The sequence below is a fragment of the Gallus gallus genome, chromosome 5, assembly GCF_016699485.2.
Source record: "Gallus gallus isolate bGalGal1 chromosome 5, bGalGal1.mat.broiler.GRCg7b, whole genome shotgun sequence".
Classification (NCBI taxonomy): Eukaryota; Metazoa; Chordata; class Aves; order Galliformes; family Phasianidae; genus Gallus; species Gallus gallus.
In genome coordinates, this window is record NC_052536.1 from 12617322 (window position 1) to 12637033 (window position 19712).

At 41.1% G+C, this 19712-nt stretch overlaps 1 protein-coding gene and 1 long non-coding RNA gene across 17 annotated transcripts in view; one reads left to right on the plus strand and one right to left on the minus strand.

The window, feature by feature from the left end:
- OSBPL5 (oxysterol binding protein like 5) overlaps window positions 1-19712 on the plus strand; it is a 160746-nt gene that overhangs the window by 113866 nt on the left and 27168 nt on the right. For 15 of the 16 annotated variants that reach the window (XM_001234138.6, XM_046942014.1, XM_015286675.4 and 12 more), the window contains 4 exons: window positions 4009-4089; window positions 4751-4852; window positions 6340-6543; window positions 12019-12103. In XM_001234138.6, coding sequence (XP_001234139.4) covers window positions 4009-4089; window positions 4751-4852; window positions 6340-6543; window positions 12019-12103 — 472 coding nt within the window. Of the gene's footprint in view, window positions 1-1170; window positions 2564-4008; window positions 4090-4750; window positions 4853-6339; window positions 6544-12018; window positions 12104-19712 lie in introns of those variants that run through there. The other variant, XM_040701372.2, reaches the window with a different exon arrangement.
- LOC121111038 lies at window positions 2563-19439 on the minus strand. The gene is made up of 4 exons (XR_005860156.1): window positions 18127-19439; window positions 17346-17426; window positions 11993-12145; window positions 2563-5451 (listed from the first exon to the last, which is right to left on the minus strand). It is a non-coding gene; the product is annotated as an uncharacterized LOC121111038 (long non-coding RNA).

Sequence of the window (19712 nt, forward strand, 5' to 3'; positions counted from 1 at the left end):
GTGACAGCTGCTAACTATCAGCAGCAGATCCCAGGAGGTACATGACTGAGATGAAAGGCAACAGAGACTTAACAGGGATCAGAAGTTGTCTCTGAGTGTAGTATATCCCGTCATCACCCAGCAAGGTCATCGCTCGCTTCTGGAAAGGACAGGTCTGCTTAGAAAACTGTGAGTGGCAACACCTTCCACCCTCACAACTGCTGTGACATGGCCTGGAAAAGGTTTTTCAGATTAACCCTCTTCTAGCCTTAGGATAAACAGCAGACAGAAAAACATTGTTTTCACATTAGAAAACGGCAGTGTTTTTTGGGTTTTGTGTTGTTTTGGTTTTTTTTTTCATTTTAAAAAGGACACCAATTCCCTATCCTCCCACTGTATAACCGCTTCTCTCTGGTTAATACTATTTGCATACTGTTGCAGGGAGAGAGGGCCAGATTTTGATAACTGGCACAAGCATTATCCCAATGTCCTTGGCAGAATTGCTGTGATGACAAAAGGCTTGCTTCTCCTGGTTTCCTACCAGGCTGAGGATGGTACGTCGACAGAAAGACATCATTAAATGCTTTTGATATGTCCTAGTACCTTAAGGCCCTGCTGTGCTTTGGGGATCTTTGCAGATGATGGCCTGGATTTACTGAACTGCAAGGCACAATTGAAACTATGAAGATAGCTTTGTATAAAAGCATGAAATCATGTTCCTTCATGTCACTTAGCAGGTTAAACCTGGAAGAACTGTGCAGTACTCTCAGCAGCATGGAGAGTGCAGAGAGGGACAATGGCACTCAGACCTGTGCTGGAGGTCCCACCTGTGTGGCGAAGAGGCAGGAACTTTAAAGCCAGAGATGCAGTGCTTTTCACACTGTGGAACTGGAGATCACCTGCACACAAAGTGTTGTTTAGGATTTGTGATCATGCATCCCTGTCAGCAGGAAAAAAAAAGCAAAGCTGGCAGGCAGAAGCAGCCAGTTTGCCTAATTAAAAAGTATCTGGGGAACAATCAAGTTTCTGAAAACAGAAGTCCCAAGTCAAGCTCATCTGGAAGCTTTGTCTTGCCTTCTAATTACATGGTTTGATTTCAGCAAGATTTGTTCTCCCTTCATAAAACTTGGACATGTTATAGCAACCTTGGGGAGCTGCACTATCCATCACACACTCCTTTCTTCAGCATCTGGGGGGCAGGGCAGCACAGAGAGAGTTATGCCTAGAAATTTTTCTGCAAGCAGTGAGAGACTTAAGCTACTCCCATCCATTCTTAAGCCCATCTTCACACGCACCACCTCTGTGGCGAGGTTTTCATTTTCAGACAAGGTTATCAAATTCAGCACATCTGGGCACAGCTCAGACATGGGGGTGGTAGTGCCCCAAGGAAACGATGCGGCTGCTCAGAAGCCCATTGCAGCCACCTGCAGGGCTGTAAATCCTGCTGCTTTGACCAAGTGAAAGACTGATTTGTAATGACTTCAGACAAGTTTCATTGCGTTTAGTAAGTTCCTAGAGGTGCTGGCATAAACAGAGACTATCCCTTCACCTGGTGTTATGTACTGGGGCTTTGTAGCACGCACAGCAGCTCCCAGCTAGCATTGGGCTTGCAGTGTCCCTGGTCACAGAGCTGCAAGTTGGCTGCCCTAAAGAGTGGAATCAGTGTCTCTCTGTTTTGTTTTCTTGGGTTTTTTTGTTTGTTTGTTTGTTTGTTTTTTGTCCCCCCCCCCCCCCCCGGTTTTGAAGTCCTGGGGTTGTTTAACTCCGATTTTGGCTTGACCTGGAGAAACTCCAAGGAGGAGGCAGGTGAGGCTGGCAGAGCTGTGACAGTGGCTCTGTCTGTGTTAATGTCGGCTGCCCATGAGCAGCAAGTTTAGAGCTCAGGTTGGCATGGTTAGTGGAAGTTGCTGGAAGCCTTTCTGACTTGAGAGTCAAGATTTCTTCAAGCCAAGTCTGCTGAGGGGTCAAATTTTTATCCTTTATGAAAGTGCTTACATGTAATTCTTCAGACAGCCAGTGACTTTAGCTCATTTTTATTAATTAAGCATGAAGCATTCTTTGTATCCTGATGTTCTGCAGACACCTGAGCAACACTTCCTAGAATCACGCAGACGTCTGTGCTTATTGTGCTTCTCACGCTGGCTGATGAGGAATGGTACACAGCGTTTCTCTGTGTGTCTGACCTCTCAGGTTGGAGGCTGTAAAATTACCAATAAACAGTCGGCTCGTGATTGTATCTCAAGGACAGGATGTTCTCTCTGCTAATTGGGAGAAAGGGGGAGAATTCTTCTGACCACTTTCAGAGGACACATCTCAAACCATGAAAGCATAATCTCTTAATAATTCTGGAAGATTCTCGCTCAGAGGCATTTAAGCACTTAGAAACGTTTCCTCATAAAGAAAGGCTTATGACATCTCTCTCAAATGTCTACCACTGCCCTTTCAAATGTGACAAGGACCCCGTGGGCACAATTCTCTGCTCTGCTGTCTTATCTGTACAATGGTTCCCACTGCAGACCCTGAACTTTTACACTGAAGTCCCATGTGCAGAAATACGAAAGATGCATCAGAGTCTGTATTGCAGGTAGAGAAGACTGGCTTCTACTAAGACAAAAATGACAAATATCGGGTATTTTGCAGGAACCCAGAGCTGGTGTTTTCCCTGAGTGGGCTCAGTGCAAAGTGGACTTGGATTGGGCGGTCAAAGTGGAGGTTTCACTGATCTCTGTGCTTTCACAGGGTTTTCATTTCTTTATGTATTCTGAAGTGTCACAGGTAGTTTTGCTTTCAGTGAAAGACTGCTGTGTGTATGTAAGAACAAGTGCTAGGTTCTACAGTGACCCTGGCTCTGTTGCAAACTGCAGTTTGTACCCCTAATTTCCAGCCCTGCATCAGCCAGAAAGAATTTTGCTCTAGAGATATTCATTTGAGGATGCATCCTCATCTCCCTTTTGTGCTTCTGCCGCAGTCTCCAAAGCACAGTTGATGGTCAGTTTGCTGTGATCTGGTCATCTGTCTGTGTGTTTTTATTTAAGCCATGTGTAAATTTGTAGATGAGAACTGTATTTTATGTATTTTATCATTTTTTCTGTCAAGCTCACCGAATCAAGTTGACTAAGAGCTGAATTTTTTTTGTAAAACCATTGTATAATAGGAGAGACAGTGTCTGACCCCAAAAGATCACAGTCTAAATACATCAGAACCATGAAAGGTTGGAAGGAAAAGAAGTACAGAGACAGATAGTAACTTTCCTAAGGTCACTTAGGAAGTAGCAGAGACTAGACCATACTGTAATTCTCGTGCCACTATAGCACTCCCCAGGTTTAGTCAATTTGCTGACAGTTCCTATCTGAAGTACACTTTCTAAGTGTACTTTATCTCAGGAACGGTAAAACTGTGACCCTGTCTAACAAGGTAAAGCATTTTTTAGCCCATCAGTACAAACAGGAGATCAGTCTTCAGCCTCTGAAAATGAATTTAAACAGCACTGACAGTATCAAACATGATTTGAAGTGACTATATATTTTGGGCCTGACTTCTTAAGGCCGGATGATGATGATTGTCTGTATGATCTGTAATGTGATTAGGTCATTTCTTGCCTACTCATGTTCCTGTATGTTTTGGCTATGCCAATGTGATTACCAATACCAAGTCTAGTACTGAGAGAGTTCTACTAGATTTTGTGTCATTTTCATCCCAGTAATTAAAATGTTTTAAGAATGGAAAAGACGTTAATCATTGAGAATAGGTGTTTTGGTTTGTTCTTACCAAGATTAATGCCTAATTGGGAGAAATATGAAGAGTATGGGAAATTTCCCAACTAAGTATGAATATAAAGAGGAGATTTGGAGCACACTGCATATATGCTGTTTCTGAGCCCACCTGTAGTTCTGCTGCCGAAGTCTGAAGTCAGCTCCCTCATGAATTCTTGGAAGTTACAAATGACCCTTCACTAGAGCTCTGCATGACCATCTTCATGTTATTTTGTTCCTATTTTCTCTTTTCCTCTTTTTTTTTTTTTTTTTTCAGATCGAATATAAGTTTTGCAATGGATCTGACAAAGAGTGTGTGTCTCCCACAGCCAAATTCACTAAGAAGGAAACACTGAAGGTATGTGCCAAGCAGCCAAGTCAGCATCAGCTGACTTTCTTTTACAAAAGTGGTACCTTTCAAACAAACCACTGGGAACTCTTCTGAGTCATTTCCCAAGTTCCAAAAAAGCCTCTGACTCTTTTAGGAGTCATTCTGTGCCACGGGCATTAATGAGCTTTATACAGGATTAGGTTATATATTGCAAACAGAATAAATCAGTGTAATTATTTTGCTCTGTTCTTATGCTCCAGAGCCGTAAGGCACATCCAGAGGACTGTGATGCTTCACTGGTCTTGTTAGGAGGGGCATGCCTAGGCAAACTAAGCATATTATCTCCTGAACATTTGTTTGTCTCCCAAACCAAAAGTATAAATAATTTGATTTGGGTGAAATTAGATTAAATCTCTTTAATTTGAGGGGTGAGGAGAACTGGGCATTCAACCTTGTTCCATTCTCCCAAAAGTAGAAAAATTAGTTTGCATTTAGTGGAACTTCATAAACAAAGAAAGAATCTGTTCTTTCATTATGTTTTGCTCCTCTCTGTGCTCATTTCTGGGGAACCTGTGCTGGGTCAGGTTGTAGCTATGCTATACTTAGCTGCCCTTAATGCGTTATGTTCTTTCCTCCTCCATAGAGGTCGTGCTTACAGCCACTGTATTTTTTTTCTGTTCTGAACCAGGTCCAAAAAAAAAATTACAGACAGGAGAAGAAAAGAGCTACCAAACAACTCTTCAGTGCCCTGAAGGATCCCAGCGTAGTGATCACAGCGGACTGGTTGAAGGTACTTCGTACAGATTGTTCCGAGACGATCTGGAAAAATATAATGGGAAATAGTTGCTCTGTCTGAGAGTTACGCACGAGCACTGAGTGTAGGAAGACTGACCAGTTTTGAGTTGATGTTGCTGTAAAACTTGAACTAAGACATTGGGGAATTTTTTTTCCATCTGTCTGTTGCACGTCTTTAAGTAGAACAAGGTCCCAAAAACTGCATAGTACAAAAGGAAGTGATGATGTTTCTTTCTTTCTTCCTCTCTGAAAGGATCTGCTGACCTCTTTCCATAGGTGTGTTTTGATACAGAAGGGAGAACAAGCAGATACAGCTTGTTTTATTGACAGTTGGATTTTATATTTCCACAGCAAAGAGTGAAACATATTGGACCCGATGACAACTGTAATTTCTCCTTGTACAAAGACTCAGTTAGTGACACCTTCTCACTGAAGTCCTGAAACTTTATATGTGGCAAAGTACAGGTGGATTCACATTGCAGGATGCTATTTTTGACCACTGTTTTTCTCCTCATTCAGGGCCATCTAGTCTTCTCGACTGGTCCTGCCTTCTATCATGGCAAACTTTAATCTTCAAACACCTCTGAATAGCTCCTTTAAAACAGAAAATAAATTGGAAATATCACAAAACAAAACAATTGCATTTGAGTAGTGCCAAAAACCTCTAATATTATTCTATGATCAGTGTTAGAGGACAGACAAGTGAAGTGCGTGTGGTTTATATGAGAAAATAGACATGCAACAGAATGTTTCTGTAGTGTTCATTGTGGTTGATAAATAAATGTTTAGTTTTTTTAAAAAAGAATATCTGTCGCATGGTTGCTGTGGATGGAGATTTCTGGCTGAGAAACAAATGATCCTGGTCCACAAACATAAGACTTGATGTCTGGCCTATGTACACTGAAGACAAGAAGACCTTAGGCAAAATATAACCTTACTGAGAAACCTCCCCATTCTTAAAGCTGTTATCTTTAATATACGCTATCAGATTTAATGTCTTCTATACAAAAGAGAACATGCATTGAGCTTGACAGAGAAGTAAACCAGCTGGAGAAGGAGCTTTAAAAAATGGGGTATTTGACAAAACCCATTAATAGTTCTGTTCTACAGAACATTATTAAAATGACTTCTAAGTTCAGTTAGACCGGCTATAATATATTTCTGTGCGGTATCCTAATCCTCCATGATTATTAACAAATCACTTACACGGGCCAGCAGTGCTGGTTGCCTGAAAAATGAAGCAAGCTGCAAACACCAAGCCAGTAATCAAAATATAAAGGCTAGGCTCTGACAGCCAGATCTGCATGGTCTGGGATTTTGGTATGAGAACCCCAAGTCTGCTCAGATAGTGTAATCTCCAAACAAAATGTATCATACTGTGTGCTTGGGAGAAATGTGTACTGTAAATACTGAATAAATACTGAATAAACGTTTTTGTTCTAAGGAGTAACACAAGTGCAACAATTTGTTCTCCCCCTGCAGATTCGTGGGACCCTGAAGAGTTGGACTAAGCTGTGGTGTGTTCTGAAACCTGGAGTGCTGTTGATTTATAAGACGCCAAAGATCGGACAGTGGGTTGGGACAATCTTGCTCCATTCTTGTGAGCTGATCGAGAGACCCTCCAAAAAGGATGGCTTCTGTTTTAAACTTTTTCATCCTTTGGATCAGTCCATCTGGGCTGTAAAGGTAAGTAGTGTGATGAGCTGAAGAGCCTTCTGCTAGTCATTGTAGTCTGAGTACTAGTACTCATGTCTACTGAGCGCAGGCTAGCATTATCTAGCATTAACAATATCTAGATTTTCAATTACTTAAGTAGTTGCTGATAGTGATGGCAGATTGTGTAAAAAGGTTAAGGACACTAAAGCTTGGTTATAATATGACATCAAAGGAGCATGGCACATTGTGATTATTTATACATGTGCATCATTCTTGGTGAATAGATGCATGAGTAAATTGAGGAAAGGAGAAACGCACTGGTGCAAAGTGAATAATAGACCCACACAGCTGACTTCCCAAAGACAAGGGTGTACAACACGACTTTGCACAACACTGGAAGAAGGCTGGTAAAGTGACAAAAATTAGCACTGTTGATCACAGCTTTTTTTTTTTTTTTAATTCTGATGTGTGAATTTGGGTTTGTTTGCAATAGACTTGGAACTCAGTGGATTGCTCAAAACGTAACCATTACACAAAAGTGTAATTTTGAATAGATTGTCTTAGCTTTCTCTTGAAAAGGAAATAGGAAATCTTTCTCTTTTTTGTTTTGAGTCCTTCTTCAACCTGAGGCTGAGAAAGTGTCTTCCTGTATGTTTATCAGCTCCAAGAATGGCCTCTGGATCTCCTTGTAATGCAGATGATTGACAGTTTCTCGCACTTCTTGAAGTAACTCCCTGCAACTTTTGAAAAGCTGCATTGCTTTTATTTTTTCTTTAAGAATGGGTAGTAGTAAATAAATAAATAAAACTGAATGCTTGGGAGCAAAAAGGAAGACCCCACTACCTTCTGAGAAGTACTGAGAGCAGCATCTGCTGGATGTGGCTCTGGGCAGCCTGGTATAGTGGTTGGCAACCTGCACATAGCAGAGGGGTTGAAACTAGATGATCGTTATGGTCCTTTTCAACCCAGGCTGTTCTATGATTCTATGATACCTTGAAGAGATGGTACTCAAATGATCTTGGACTCCTCTCTAAAAACAGCGACTCAACAAAGTTGTTGAAAGTACGTATTTTCTAGGAGACATCACCAGTGCAAACAAGGCTTACAAGATATTACCTTGCTGCAGGGTGGTCAGCAAAATAAGTCTACTTGGAAAGATTCATGCAAGAGCGTCTAACAGAATGCCTACCGAAACTGAGGGGAAACCTGTGAGAACAGATGGAGCAACTTCACTCCTGCTCATCCCTCCAGTTAATCTGTTTTAAACACAGCTATACAGTATATCAAGTCTTGGAATTTTTATTAGGCTTAGAAGAAAGAATTAAAATGAACCTCATCAACCAGTGGTAAAAGCTGCTGATTTCTGACAGTAGACCAGCTCCAAGTTGTACCCAGGTTGCTTTAGCATTGTGTTGCAAATTTTCATCGCAACCTCACTTCTGCAACTGTGAGAATTTTGTTGCTTTTTTATACGGGGCATGTGCCCAAGAAGGCTGTCAATCATTTGCTGTCCATCAACAAACAAATTCCTTGTGACATGACAGGTCAACTGAATTTGTCTGAAAAGTACAGTCAGGAGAGATAGTGAAGAAGCAAGATCAAAAGCGCAGTCAAACAGTGAAAAGGAGTGTCGCTGACAGATCTGAAGTGTCATGTTTTGCCAGAATGCCCTTCTCCTGGTATAAACCATCCAAAAAGAAACAGTTTTTATCATTATAGAAGCGTATTTGAGTGTATGTGTATCTAATTCTTGTGTTTCTTGAGAAAAATGTGCGATGGAAATAGGAATTAATATATTAAATATGAAGGGAATATATTTCTGAAGAATGTTTGTGTACAAGTGGAAGCCCAAGAGATCTGAGTTTTCAAGCCAAAGTGGTATTCTAAGTCACTAGAGACATACTTGCAACGCTGCATTTGAGGATATTTTCTGAAACCTGAGTTCAGCTGGAACTGTTAAGTGTGATAGGTGCTTTCAGCCCCAAGCTGAACACCAAAATACAAATCAAGGAATCCACCAGTGAGATGCCCAGTGTCAAATAAGCCCTTTGCGCTCTGGCAGCAGTTTAAGGCTGACACTGCTAAAATAGTTTTATGTCATTTCACAGCCTTCTTTTAATTCAACTGGAGCAGAATTAGCTATTCTAAATTGTCTGTGTGTAACTTTGCAAAGAAAGCCTATTTGTCCTGAAATAAAGGTAAGCCTGAGCTTAAACAAGAAGTGCAAGATAATGTCCATCATCACAGAAATAAGGTCTGGCTAAACAGCTTTTATTTCTGACTAAACTGGCCTGTAAAATTTGTAAGGATTTTTCAGACTACTGTTGATGATCCAGTTTAGATTTTCATTATTGGACTCAGCTCCCTCGAAGTAGTGAACACCTTTGGATGTTATCCTGGTGGCTCTGCAGATGTCTGGACCCACTGGCAGAGTTCAGCCCTGAAAGAGATGCCTGGTTCAAGCACTGCCCTATGTGTTTATGACTGTGCTAACCAATTAAGTTTGATGTGCAATCATTTAACTATGGTTAGAACAAGATGAAATTCTGGGATGTCTTTGACATGGTAGGTAGGTAAGATGTAAAACTATCTTATAGCTGGCAGCTATATGCACCAGGGAACTTCTTCTCCTATAAAGGTTTCTGATCTCTAGAGTCAGAGGATTGCCAACTTGGTAATTAACATGAGGATATGGGCATCTGTCCTCTTTCTTTGCAAAGGCAGCATACAGCAATCAGGGTTTGCCCAGGAGTCCCACATAAATGCCTCAGAATAGTCTGTATGTCCCCTTGAGCTTACACACGAGTTAGCTGAACATGGTGTGGGAAGGCTTTAATAGAGTGCATCTTCTTCTGACAAGTATTTAAAGTGGTAAATGAGTTGGAATCAAACCTGGGAATATACATAACTTGAAATTTGATGGTTTTAAGAGTTTTGAGTCATTTCTTTAAAGAAAGAAGTCCTTTACAACTTCTTTTATGACTCTCCAAGACAAGGTGTCTTGATACAGTATCTAAACCAGCAAAACCATTCCATTTTCCAAAGCCTGAACACACCCTGTTTGTCAATGCCTTTGAGTCTCAAATCAAATGTAAAAACAGGAATGGATGGAAGATAGTCTTTTTTTAGCAGTACTGCCTGTAGGCTGCAGCTGAGCTCCAGGTCTCAGAACAGCAGAGATAACAGTCACTTTTAGTGAGAGATGGTCATTGCCTTGGAGGTCTTAAAGTCTAGACAAGTACGATACTCCAAGGCCAGGAGACAGAAAGTGCCATTATCTCTGCTGTGCAGATACAAAACCTAATTTACTTTGTGGAAATACTGACTTTATTTTTATGACCTCTCTTCTCCTTTCTGTGGGAAACAGCCCCTTCATGGGGGACTGTTGCATAAGCACACGTTACCACTGAATACATTTCCTTGACAAAGTGACTTAGCCACTCCTTGCATTAATCTACATGTCTAAATGTCTGTTAAAATCTTGTTTTGACCCATCTTTTCATGGCAGTCCACCCTCTTGGCTTTCTTTCATGTTGGCTTTCTGTATCACTACTTTTTGGTTGTGGGGATTTTCCTTCAACAGAACAAATATCAGTCTCTGATCTGAAAACACAAGTAATGGTGTTACCAACAATTCTTGAATGTCTTGCTCAGCTGCAAGCTAGTGAAAGGAAAAATGCCATTGGGAATGCTGCCTGATTACATTAATTTCACTGGTAATGTCTTGAGCTGTTCTGCTCTGGATCACTAATCAAATCCCAGCTTTGCCAGCCCTGACTATTAAGCCTTTAAACACTTAATTTTGTGAACCCTGATCCTCTTGTGGGAGAGACGAAAGGAAAAAGAAGCAAGTAACAAAGATCCCAATTTCCCCTGGCAGCAGAAGAACCCTGCAGACATAGAGACAAAATGCTAGGCTGGAGATTGCGGTCTTCTCTGCTCTGCAAATTTGTGACGTAGACACAGACACAATTTGATGCTTGTCCTATGCTTACACTCCTTATATTTTCCAAATTTTGTCTCTCTGGGTGAGACTCAAAAAAAGAGGTCCAGATAAAACTGCAGTTTAACTACCAGACACCAGAAGCAGTCTCCAGTAACACAGTTCACTGTTTGCAAGCTTTTCTCTTAGAGAGGGATTGGATACTGCAAAGGACTATGCAAGGGAGGACCATGCTCAAATTGCAGACGTTTCCCTACAGATTTTAAGCATTGCATGTGGTGTTCTCTGGAAACTAAAGGAAATCTGTATTTGAGCATTCCTGGAGAAAACTGCTTGTTCCACTCTGCAGTTAGCATAGTAGATGTACGACTATTGTTTTTCTGCTCTGCATGTACTTCTGATATTGGTATATTTGATCTGCTTTCATGTTGTCTGTAGTAAGATGAGAAAGAGAAGGAGTTGAAGAAAGGTGAGTGACTTCAAAAATGCAAAGGTGGAGGTAGGACTCACATGTATTTCTAGCAAGTTGTGACTTTAAACACATACCATACAGACTATGAAGTTGAGCTCACTGGGTAGAAGAAAAGCTTTTTCTTCACAGCTTCTGGAGCTCAAGAGTAGAAGACACGGAAAAAAATCAAGACATGTCGTACTGTTCACATAAGTGCTTTAATCCAGGATGGGTTGTGCCTCCATGTGAATCATTTCTGGACAGTGTTGTGTTGTGGCCAGATGTTTACAAGACACAGTCATCTTTTTTGCTACAGCTCCTGAAGTAAAGGCAAAACAAGCAAGCAAAACCAGGCTCTGTTGCGAGTCTCTCTGAGGCAGCTGTCCTGCCAGGCACCCCAGTGTAACCTCAACATTTCTGGATGTAGAGGTGAAGAGTTATAGCCCATCAACGTGTCTACGCTGGGAAAGCTTTGATCCTCAGCCTGTAATTTTCCCTGCCTTCTCCTTTCCTGCAACGTGGCCTGGTCCCCACAGGGTTTGCAGGGTGGAGTTTTCCCTTTTCTTCCTTCCTTTCTTCCAGAAGAGCTGCCATTGCCTCTCTGCTAGAGATGCTCACAGCAGAAGTGCAAGCTCTGTAGCTTTTATGGTGACACATAAAGGGTATTTCATCTCTAGCGTATCAGACTGATGTGTACTGCATGGAAAAGTCTGTTCAGGTGTTGCACAAAGGTGGATAATAGCAAATACTTGCCTGTTTCTTTTGTGGTTTTTGTTGTTGCTGTTGTTATTTGTTTGTTTTTCTTTCTCTTTTTATTTTTTTCCAAGCTCTAGGAATGAGATTCCTCCGTTTCTGAGGATCTGAATAAATAGGGCAATTTTGTAGCTAAGCATGGGTTAAGCTGAGTCCAGTTTACATCAGGGCTCATTAATGCTTTGGAACCACAGCAGCAATGTCATGATTACTAATGAATCTGTCTAAATTACTCCATCTGCTTCTTTCCTTCTTTCTTATCACAAACATACACACGCTGCCTAGGAAGAGCAGAAAGACACTGAATGGTCACTGCATCTTCAGTGCCTTACCTTTTTTTGTGTTTATGCATTTCCAGGGCCCAAAGGGAGAAAACGTTGGTTCCATCACTCAGCCTCTTCCCAGCAGCTACTTGATTTTCAGAGCAGCCTCCGAATCGGATGGTAAGTTTGGGTCTTCATTTGGTTTCTCCAATTACTTCAAGTCTGTAGAAGAAAACAGGTTGATGAAAAAAGAATCTTAAAGGGAAAAGCAACAGCTCACTCAGTTTGAGATGACATTTGTTAGCATGAGTCAAAATAGTTCAGGCAATCTACAGGTACATTTCATATTCTTCTTGAGATGCCACCTTTCTGTACACATACATCAGCAGTTATGTTGTAGCAGTCCCAGATGGAACCTTGTGAAACCTCATGTAAAAAAATGTTCTGGGAATTCACAAAATTGTGAAAGGTAATTTTAGGTCAATATACTATAAGCATGCCAGCTTGCTATGTGAAAATCTCTCTAAATGACTTTAGCAACCTAAAATATCAGTGATTTATAAGTAGATAAAGAGATTAAAATCATGTTTTCATTCCATTTGACCTTCAGACTACAGTAATTTCTTTGCTCTAGGAGATTAACCAAGACTGTTTCATGGATCTTTGTTGCCTCTCACCCAAAGGATGCCCATGTAGTCCATGTGCTTGGTCAGATTTCATCTAGACTGACTTCAAGGACACAAAGATTGTTTGTGGAGCACAGTGGGCTTTAGAAACAGCATGCTTCTGGTGAATAAGTTTCATGTACTCCTAAAGACTAGAAATGGGACACTGAGGATGCCAAATGCAGCTCTGACGTGGCACTCAGAATAGGAGGAAGGCTTCTTCCATTACATACTTGGCATACTGTTTTTCCTGCTGCTGTATTCATCATGAGGTATACCATCTCAATAGTGAAAGCTGCTTAGGGCTGCCAATACAGTAAAATGCTACAAAAATAAATGGAACTTGTACAGAGCTGTAGAAGCACATTTATTTCTTTTCTACTCTTTTGAAGCTTATGGGACAGTACAGCTTATTTGTGTAAAGGGATGCAGGATTTACATGGCTCCAAATATCACCCATCTTGACAGGAATAGATTGATACATATTCTTTCGGGGAATAACTGCCTTTGAGGCAGAGCTGATAAGTTACAGGCATTTCAAACTCTAGTTAGGCAGATGACCTGCAGAAGAAATAAGCAGAACAATCCTGCAGAGTTCTCAGGTAACTGACTAACTTCACTGTCTGACAATCCGGATTTTGTAATTATTTTGAGATCCATGTGGCTCGTCTTCCCGTAAACTCAATTGGAAAATGCTCAGAGGGAACAAAGTGGTCATTGTATACCTTCAAGATAAATTGCTGTCTGGTAATGTCCTTTTCTTATGTTATTTCTGTTGTCTTCTAAATGAAATCTTTTCTAGTGGAAATTCTAGTGAAAATCTAACGATTAAATGTTAAGGCCTGGCAAAGAGACCTGTGGCTGAGCTTCTACACTCTCCTTTCTATGATGACTATCATAGGTCTTAGAATAGCAGAATAACTTTAGATTTGTTCTGATTACCCTCACCTGTGAGTGCTCCAAGCTTGCAGTGGTCCCCAAGAGATCATCAGCAGTAACACTTATCTGACTGTGATCTCTTCACTAAGGTTACATACTGTAATCCTGGAAAACCACAAAAGGGGCCATGCCTGGCGCAAGAGTTTTAAATATTTAGAGACCCTGTGGGAAGTTTTCTGCCCAGTGAATTATTATGACTCTGGTATCACATGAGCTTAAAATAGTCATGTGGAACTGGAACATATTTTTAAAGCTAAGATATTGGACAGTATTCTTAAGAAACAGGCAGAGACCAGGCAGGTCAAAGTAGAGTCACTTTAGGATGTAGCATCATTTTCATTTTCTTTGTTGTTCCTCTAAAGTAGGATGCTATGTTTGCAATTTCCTCCACGTTATTTGAATCTGTGGCATCTCTGAGGAGGTGTTGTGACCATACTCTTTTTAATCCATGCTCCCGTGTTAATAGTGGAAAATGAATGGCAGAGCATTTGGTGAATTTAACAGTAATTCATGTAGGCCTCTGACTTGCTGGGGAATATTGAGTTACAACATATGTTATATGTACAGTTCTGCTATCCAGGCAACTGTACCACCATCAGCAGCTACATGGCCTACTTTTTCTCTCAGCATTTCAGAATCCCTTTTTTCTCCTCTGCTGTACCATCTGTGAGAGACTGCTGGTAGGATTTAAGGTCCTGACTTCTGCACAGCCTGCAGAACTACCGCCAAGCTACAGTAAATTTCACATTCACAGACGCCAGCAGCAGTCTGCTTTGTGATGTGTTTTAAAGACATCTAGAAGGTCAAATCAGCCTGCAAGGCCCAACCTGTACAAACACAGGGTCTTTCTTTCTTAGCAGTTTCAGAAAAGGAAATTGCTTTTTCCGAACCAGTGACTGTGTATGCATTTCAGGCTTATGCTGACGAGAGGCTTAGAATTAGTAATTGAAATATGTTCCGAACTTCCTGCTCAGACCATTCTGAGGCTGTTCCTGAGATTCCTAAATCAATGCTCTGCAGCTCCCAAGTAGTTTGAGTTGTCCAGAAGTATGTATCATAGATGTATGTATCATCATAGATGTCCACCTTGCCATAGGCACTGCTACTGAAAGGGCTACTGGGAAAGCTCAAAGTGGCAGGCTACTGAGGGTTAAAGGCTTAACAGTGGAATTGTAAATTACACTTGTATTTCATTGCTTATGTCTGTCCTTTCCTCCAGGCCAATTTTGGTTAGCCTTGTATGGATAGAGCTGTGTGTAAAACCAGATGCTCTGGTTTGTGGTGTCATTATTTCTTTAGTTTTTTGCTAGGCACTCGGCCCTTCCTCCAGAACGGATGCTCTGATCTGAGGAGTAAATTATATTATTAAAATACGGGTCATGCACAGAGGCAGTGAACCAAGCGGAAGACTGCAATTTGAAATCATCTTCACAGTTAAATACACCACTGGACCCTGGGAGTGCTGGAAAAAAATAGAAGTTGTCTTTTTAGCTTTATGTCTGCCCTTCATATTCCTTAGATTTTTCACAGCACTTGAAAATCCAGGCATTTGCAACTTGACTTTGTTTAGCTTGGTGCATACATTGCACCTGCAGCTAACTGAGGAATCACATCCTTGCATCTTGACAGCCAAAGTGCAAGAAATCATATACATAGGCACCCAAGTGGTACCACAAAATAAGAAGCAGTCAGCTGAATACCGTGACCTTAATGTTCACTGACTGAACCAAATCTGCGTCTTCCTCAGCATCCGTGATTTGTGTGCACTTGAGCAAGTATTCATCATTTCCAGGTGGCAGCCTACTTCAGGTTCATTTTGAAAAGCATTTATCTTGTAGGTGTGAGGCACGAGGCCAAAAGCTGGATGACTTTAATAATTCAAGAAGAATGATCATCTCCTAGTGATGCCTGTCTGGAAGAATGTATGGTTACTAGGTGTGAGGCTTTTGAAGTCTTAATTGGCAAGAGATTCATCCCAGCTGTTCTCTAGCTACAAAAATGCAAAGGAAAAAAAGCTTAGTCCTGGATTGAGATTTCTCTATGCCATGATATGATTGCATCTTCAGCAGATCTGTGTTATAGATGAGTGCTGAGAGAACATTGGCTGGCTCGTCTGTGATCTGCTGCTGCAAAATGTGGCAGATTTGGCACATCAAATTGAGAGTTGTTCTCAATGGAATGATGAGAACTGAAGAGCTTTGTTTTTCCAATACTGTCTGTTTCGTTGTTGTTTTTCTGTAGGATGTTGCTGTAATTTAAGATCCATTTAAAGGCTAAGAATACTGAAGGTATTCCTTGAACTGAGACTGATGTAGCAGCATAAGCAACCATTGTTTTCTCCAAAGGGGAGAAGTGTTTTTTGTCACTTGATTTTAGTAGTTCCTTTTGTCCAAGAAAAAAAGTTAGTGCAAACACATGTTTACTCCTGTTCAGCATTGCAGCCTCTGTGTTTCTGCACTCTGCCAGCAGTGCCCTGTGGATACAGAAAGTGTCCTGCAAGGAGAAGCAGTGCTTCCTGTCTGTTCAGCTGGACTGCACGAATCATCTCAGAGGACTGCAGGGTGCTTTTCCAGGCTGCTGAGCCATAAGGCCTGAAGATTTCAAAACAGGGATGTATTTTCAGCTTTGGTTTTGAGAAGTCACGGCATTACACATCATTTATTAGCTTTATTTCAAAACCTTATAAGAAGGAAGAACTTTGGAACCCAGCTGTGGTTAGCAGATTTTCCAAAGAATTTCCTTCTTGAAATTGTCAGACGTGACTGTAGACACATGTACCAAAGGAAAAAACTAAATGATGCCACATGCCAGATGATCCTCATTTGCTAAAGTGATGTAGGGGAATGGAAACTAAACCAGTGGTCAGCACAAGGAGAGCAGCTGCTCCAGAAAAGAACGGGAACCCAAGATAATGCAAGTACTCTGGTAGGACGGATAACTGCTTTTGGCCCTTGAGGAACAGCAATGCCCAAGGGATCACTCTTCTCCTATTGCTCCTGGAGGGAGCCAAGGGTGGCTGAGCAGTTCAGGTGCTGAAAGATGGGTGATATGAAATATCTTCCCTGTTCTTGCTGCTAGTGTGAGTGATCTGCCTGGGACTGACTTTGCCCTTCAGAGAAGGGAACCTTCTCTAGATGGGATGTCTTTTCTGTCTGTTGCTTTTCTCACTGAGAACTGTTAGCTTTGGATGAAAGACTATCATTGTAACTCCTCTGCATTTCTATTTTGCTTCCTCTATATGGATCATATTGGGATGCCATTCCCCTCTGAAGGAACCTTTTGCATCCTTCTCTGGTCCAAGTATCTTGCATGCAATAATAATAATAATAATAATAATAAAAATATTGAGTCAACCATTCGGAATTAAAAAATGTGAAAATCAAGGTCTGTGAAGCGTTCATGTGGACTACCATGGATGTGTGGATGACCATTTAATTATTGTGACCACATGCTTTTTTCTCCTTCTGCAATTCCTGAGGGAAGGAGTTGACATCTCATGTAAGCAATTAAGTAATCCAGACGATAGATTTTGTATGTAATTTTCACAATAAAGATGAATGTTACTCAGTAGCAAGATCACTCAAATGTAAAATATTTCAAGTAGGCCTGCAGCAATGAAGTAGGTTTATCTTGTGCACAGTCCCCGAAACTTAGAGGGTATAATTTTGCAGCATTACACTGCAATTAACACACTGTTGACTTGCAGAGAATTTAGCTTTTTTATGAGCAGAGGAAATCCTGTCTTTCTTGTGTGTGTGTGTGTGTGTGGTATGTGTTTGTTTAGATCGCAGCACCACCTGATGGCTGAAATTTCTTACCTTGGGATTTCTGTGCATTGCTTGAATTGGCTTTCTGTTAGAAGTGAGTACAAGGGCAGGCTCTGACAATGTTTCCATGCGCTGTGGGGCAGAAGAAATGCTGAATGCTAATCCACAATGCATTCTTATAATGACTGTTCCTCTAAAGCTTTGTGTCACTGCCTTGGAATATTAAATAATTTAATTATTATTATTTTTTAATTTAAACACCTTGAATAAGGCTTCCAAAATGGCTTAAGTTACTCATAACCACTTCCTAGGATTCATCTAAAATAATATAAAACTTAAGCATGTCATGTAATGATTTCTTCTGGCAGTGTGGTGGATGTGCTCATAGCATGTGTTGGTACCAGTGAATGCCTATGGCAGTGCCAGTGCAGGGTGGCCAGCTGTACCTCCAGCCTCAGAAAGGGTTGGGCTGCAGGGGCACAGTATGGGAGATGGCCAGGTCCTAGCTTGGAGGAGACTTGGGGCATTCTTGTCACCCGTGTTAGAAAGCATAAACATAGCCAGTGCATTGTTGTGACTGTCAAAAGAGAATGTCTGTTCAGGAGTGCTGCAGAGAGCTGAGGAGCTGACCTCCCTTACTGCTGCAAATCAAGCTCCCTTATCAAAGCACCTATCTCTATAAGCTCACTGGACATAAAAAATATCTTGACATTTGCAGCATTTCCAAATGTCAAATGGTACAGTCATCACTCTGCATGGACAGGAAAAAGAAAAGAAAAATTAAGGAGAGAGGAAAGTCAAAGAAGATGAGCACCAGTAGCAGTGTACTCACTTGTACAGAGTAGCCTGAAACGGGTGTTCATCTTGATGGGTTAGCAGGAGCAGGGACATGTAGGAGAGAGAAGATTTGTTCTCAGCACAGCCATTAACTCCAATGGGTTATCCATGCAAATCCTCCACACGGTGAGAAGAGAATAAATCTCTGCAAGAATATTTTTAAAATACAAAATAGTGTGAAATCAATTCCAACAGCCTTCAACCTTCCTAATCTTTTATTTACTACTATGTATGGTTTTATTATTAAATCATAAGCTGATACAGAAGGAATTTAGGGGTTGAAATAGGAATAAATGGCTGAGCTCTGCGGTGTTTGTGGCTCAGTATTCAAATGGAATTCTGCAAACATCTGGACTTTCTACTCTCTTATTGGTTGTAGCTTTGCACCAAAGCTCTAAAAGCTACTCAAATTTTAAACGTTTCTTTATATATATGAGCTAAATTTTTTTTAAGCTCTCACTGATCTTACAGAGCCAAATTTGAGTCACATTGAAGTTGATAGGAATTCTGCCCAAGAGATCGGCTGGATCCCAGTGAGATTTAAGCATACGCTTGATGCTAAATGTGTGGTGGAACCGAATGTAATGGAAACATTTCCCACATGGGACCTCCAGGTGGATACAGTCCAGGAGAAACCAGTTTGTAGCACGTGCTGTTGCTAGAGCGAAAATGCCTTTGTTTTCTTCCCCGCCTCTCAAGCACATTTCTAATTATTGCAAAATGTATTCTGAGGAGTGTAATCAAGAGCTCTGTTTTACATGCTAGAAATTAGAGGATAACTCCCTGGATACCTCAGTTCTTGAATGCTCAGTCAATCTGCAGGTGCCCTGACGACATTAAAAAAGCAAGCTGTTTCCAGGTGCATTCAAGAATACCAAGGCTTCAGCGCTGTGATGTTTAGCACTACCACACTGCTTTGTGAATTTGCATGGATCCTTGGAATAGGAGCCAAGGTTCAGTTTGGGTTCCTGTCTGTGGCTTCTGTGCAGGCCTTAAGGAAATCCAGTAAGGCTGCATTTGGGAACCACGGTTTCTCTCACCTTTGCACTGAACTTACAGTGTCTTGTGTTTGTAAAGCAGGCCCTTCAGTTACAGATTTTTTAGAGCATGATAAGAAAAGTTGATGCTCCATCCTGATTATCTGAGGGACTGGGAAAAATAAACAGCCTGACAAGCAATAATCCCTACTGTTAATCACTGTGGCAGCATTGATCTTCCTGGTTCTTCTTTGGAGTGTTTGCTGTTAGAACACTACACCCAGTGTGCAACCTGTAAGTCGACTTCTAGTTCAGCGCTTACACACTGGGGAGGAGGACAAGATAGCCAGGGAATTATGGAGATGAAAAATGTAACATATGTTATTGTACACAATGACTTCCTGAGTTACAATAAGCTTTGCTCCCAGGTAAGAAGCTTTTGAAGCAATGTATGAGTTGTCTTAATTACTCTCCTGTTCTTAATGGAACATGGGGAATGATTTTAAACTGAGACAGGGGAGGTTTAGGTTAGATATTAGGAGGAAGTTTTTCACACAGAGGGTGATGACATACTAGAACAGGTTGCCCAAGGAGGTTGTGGATG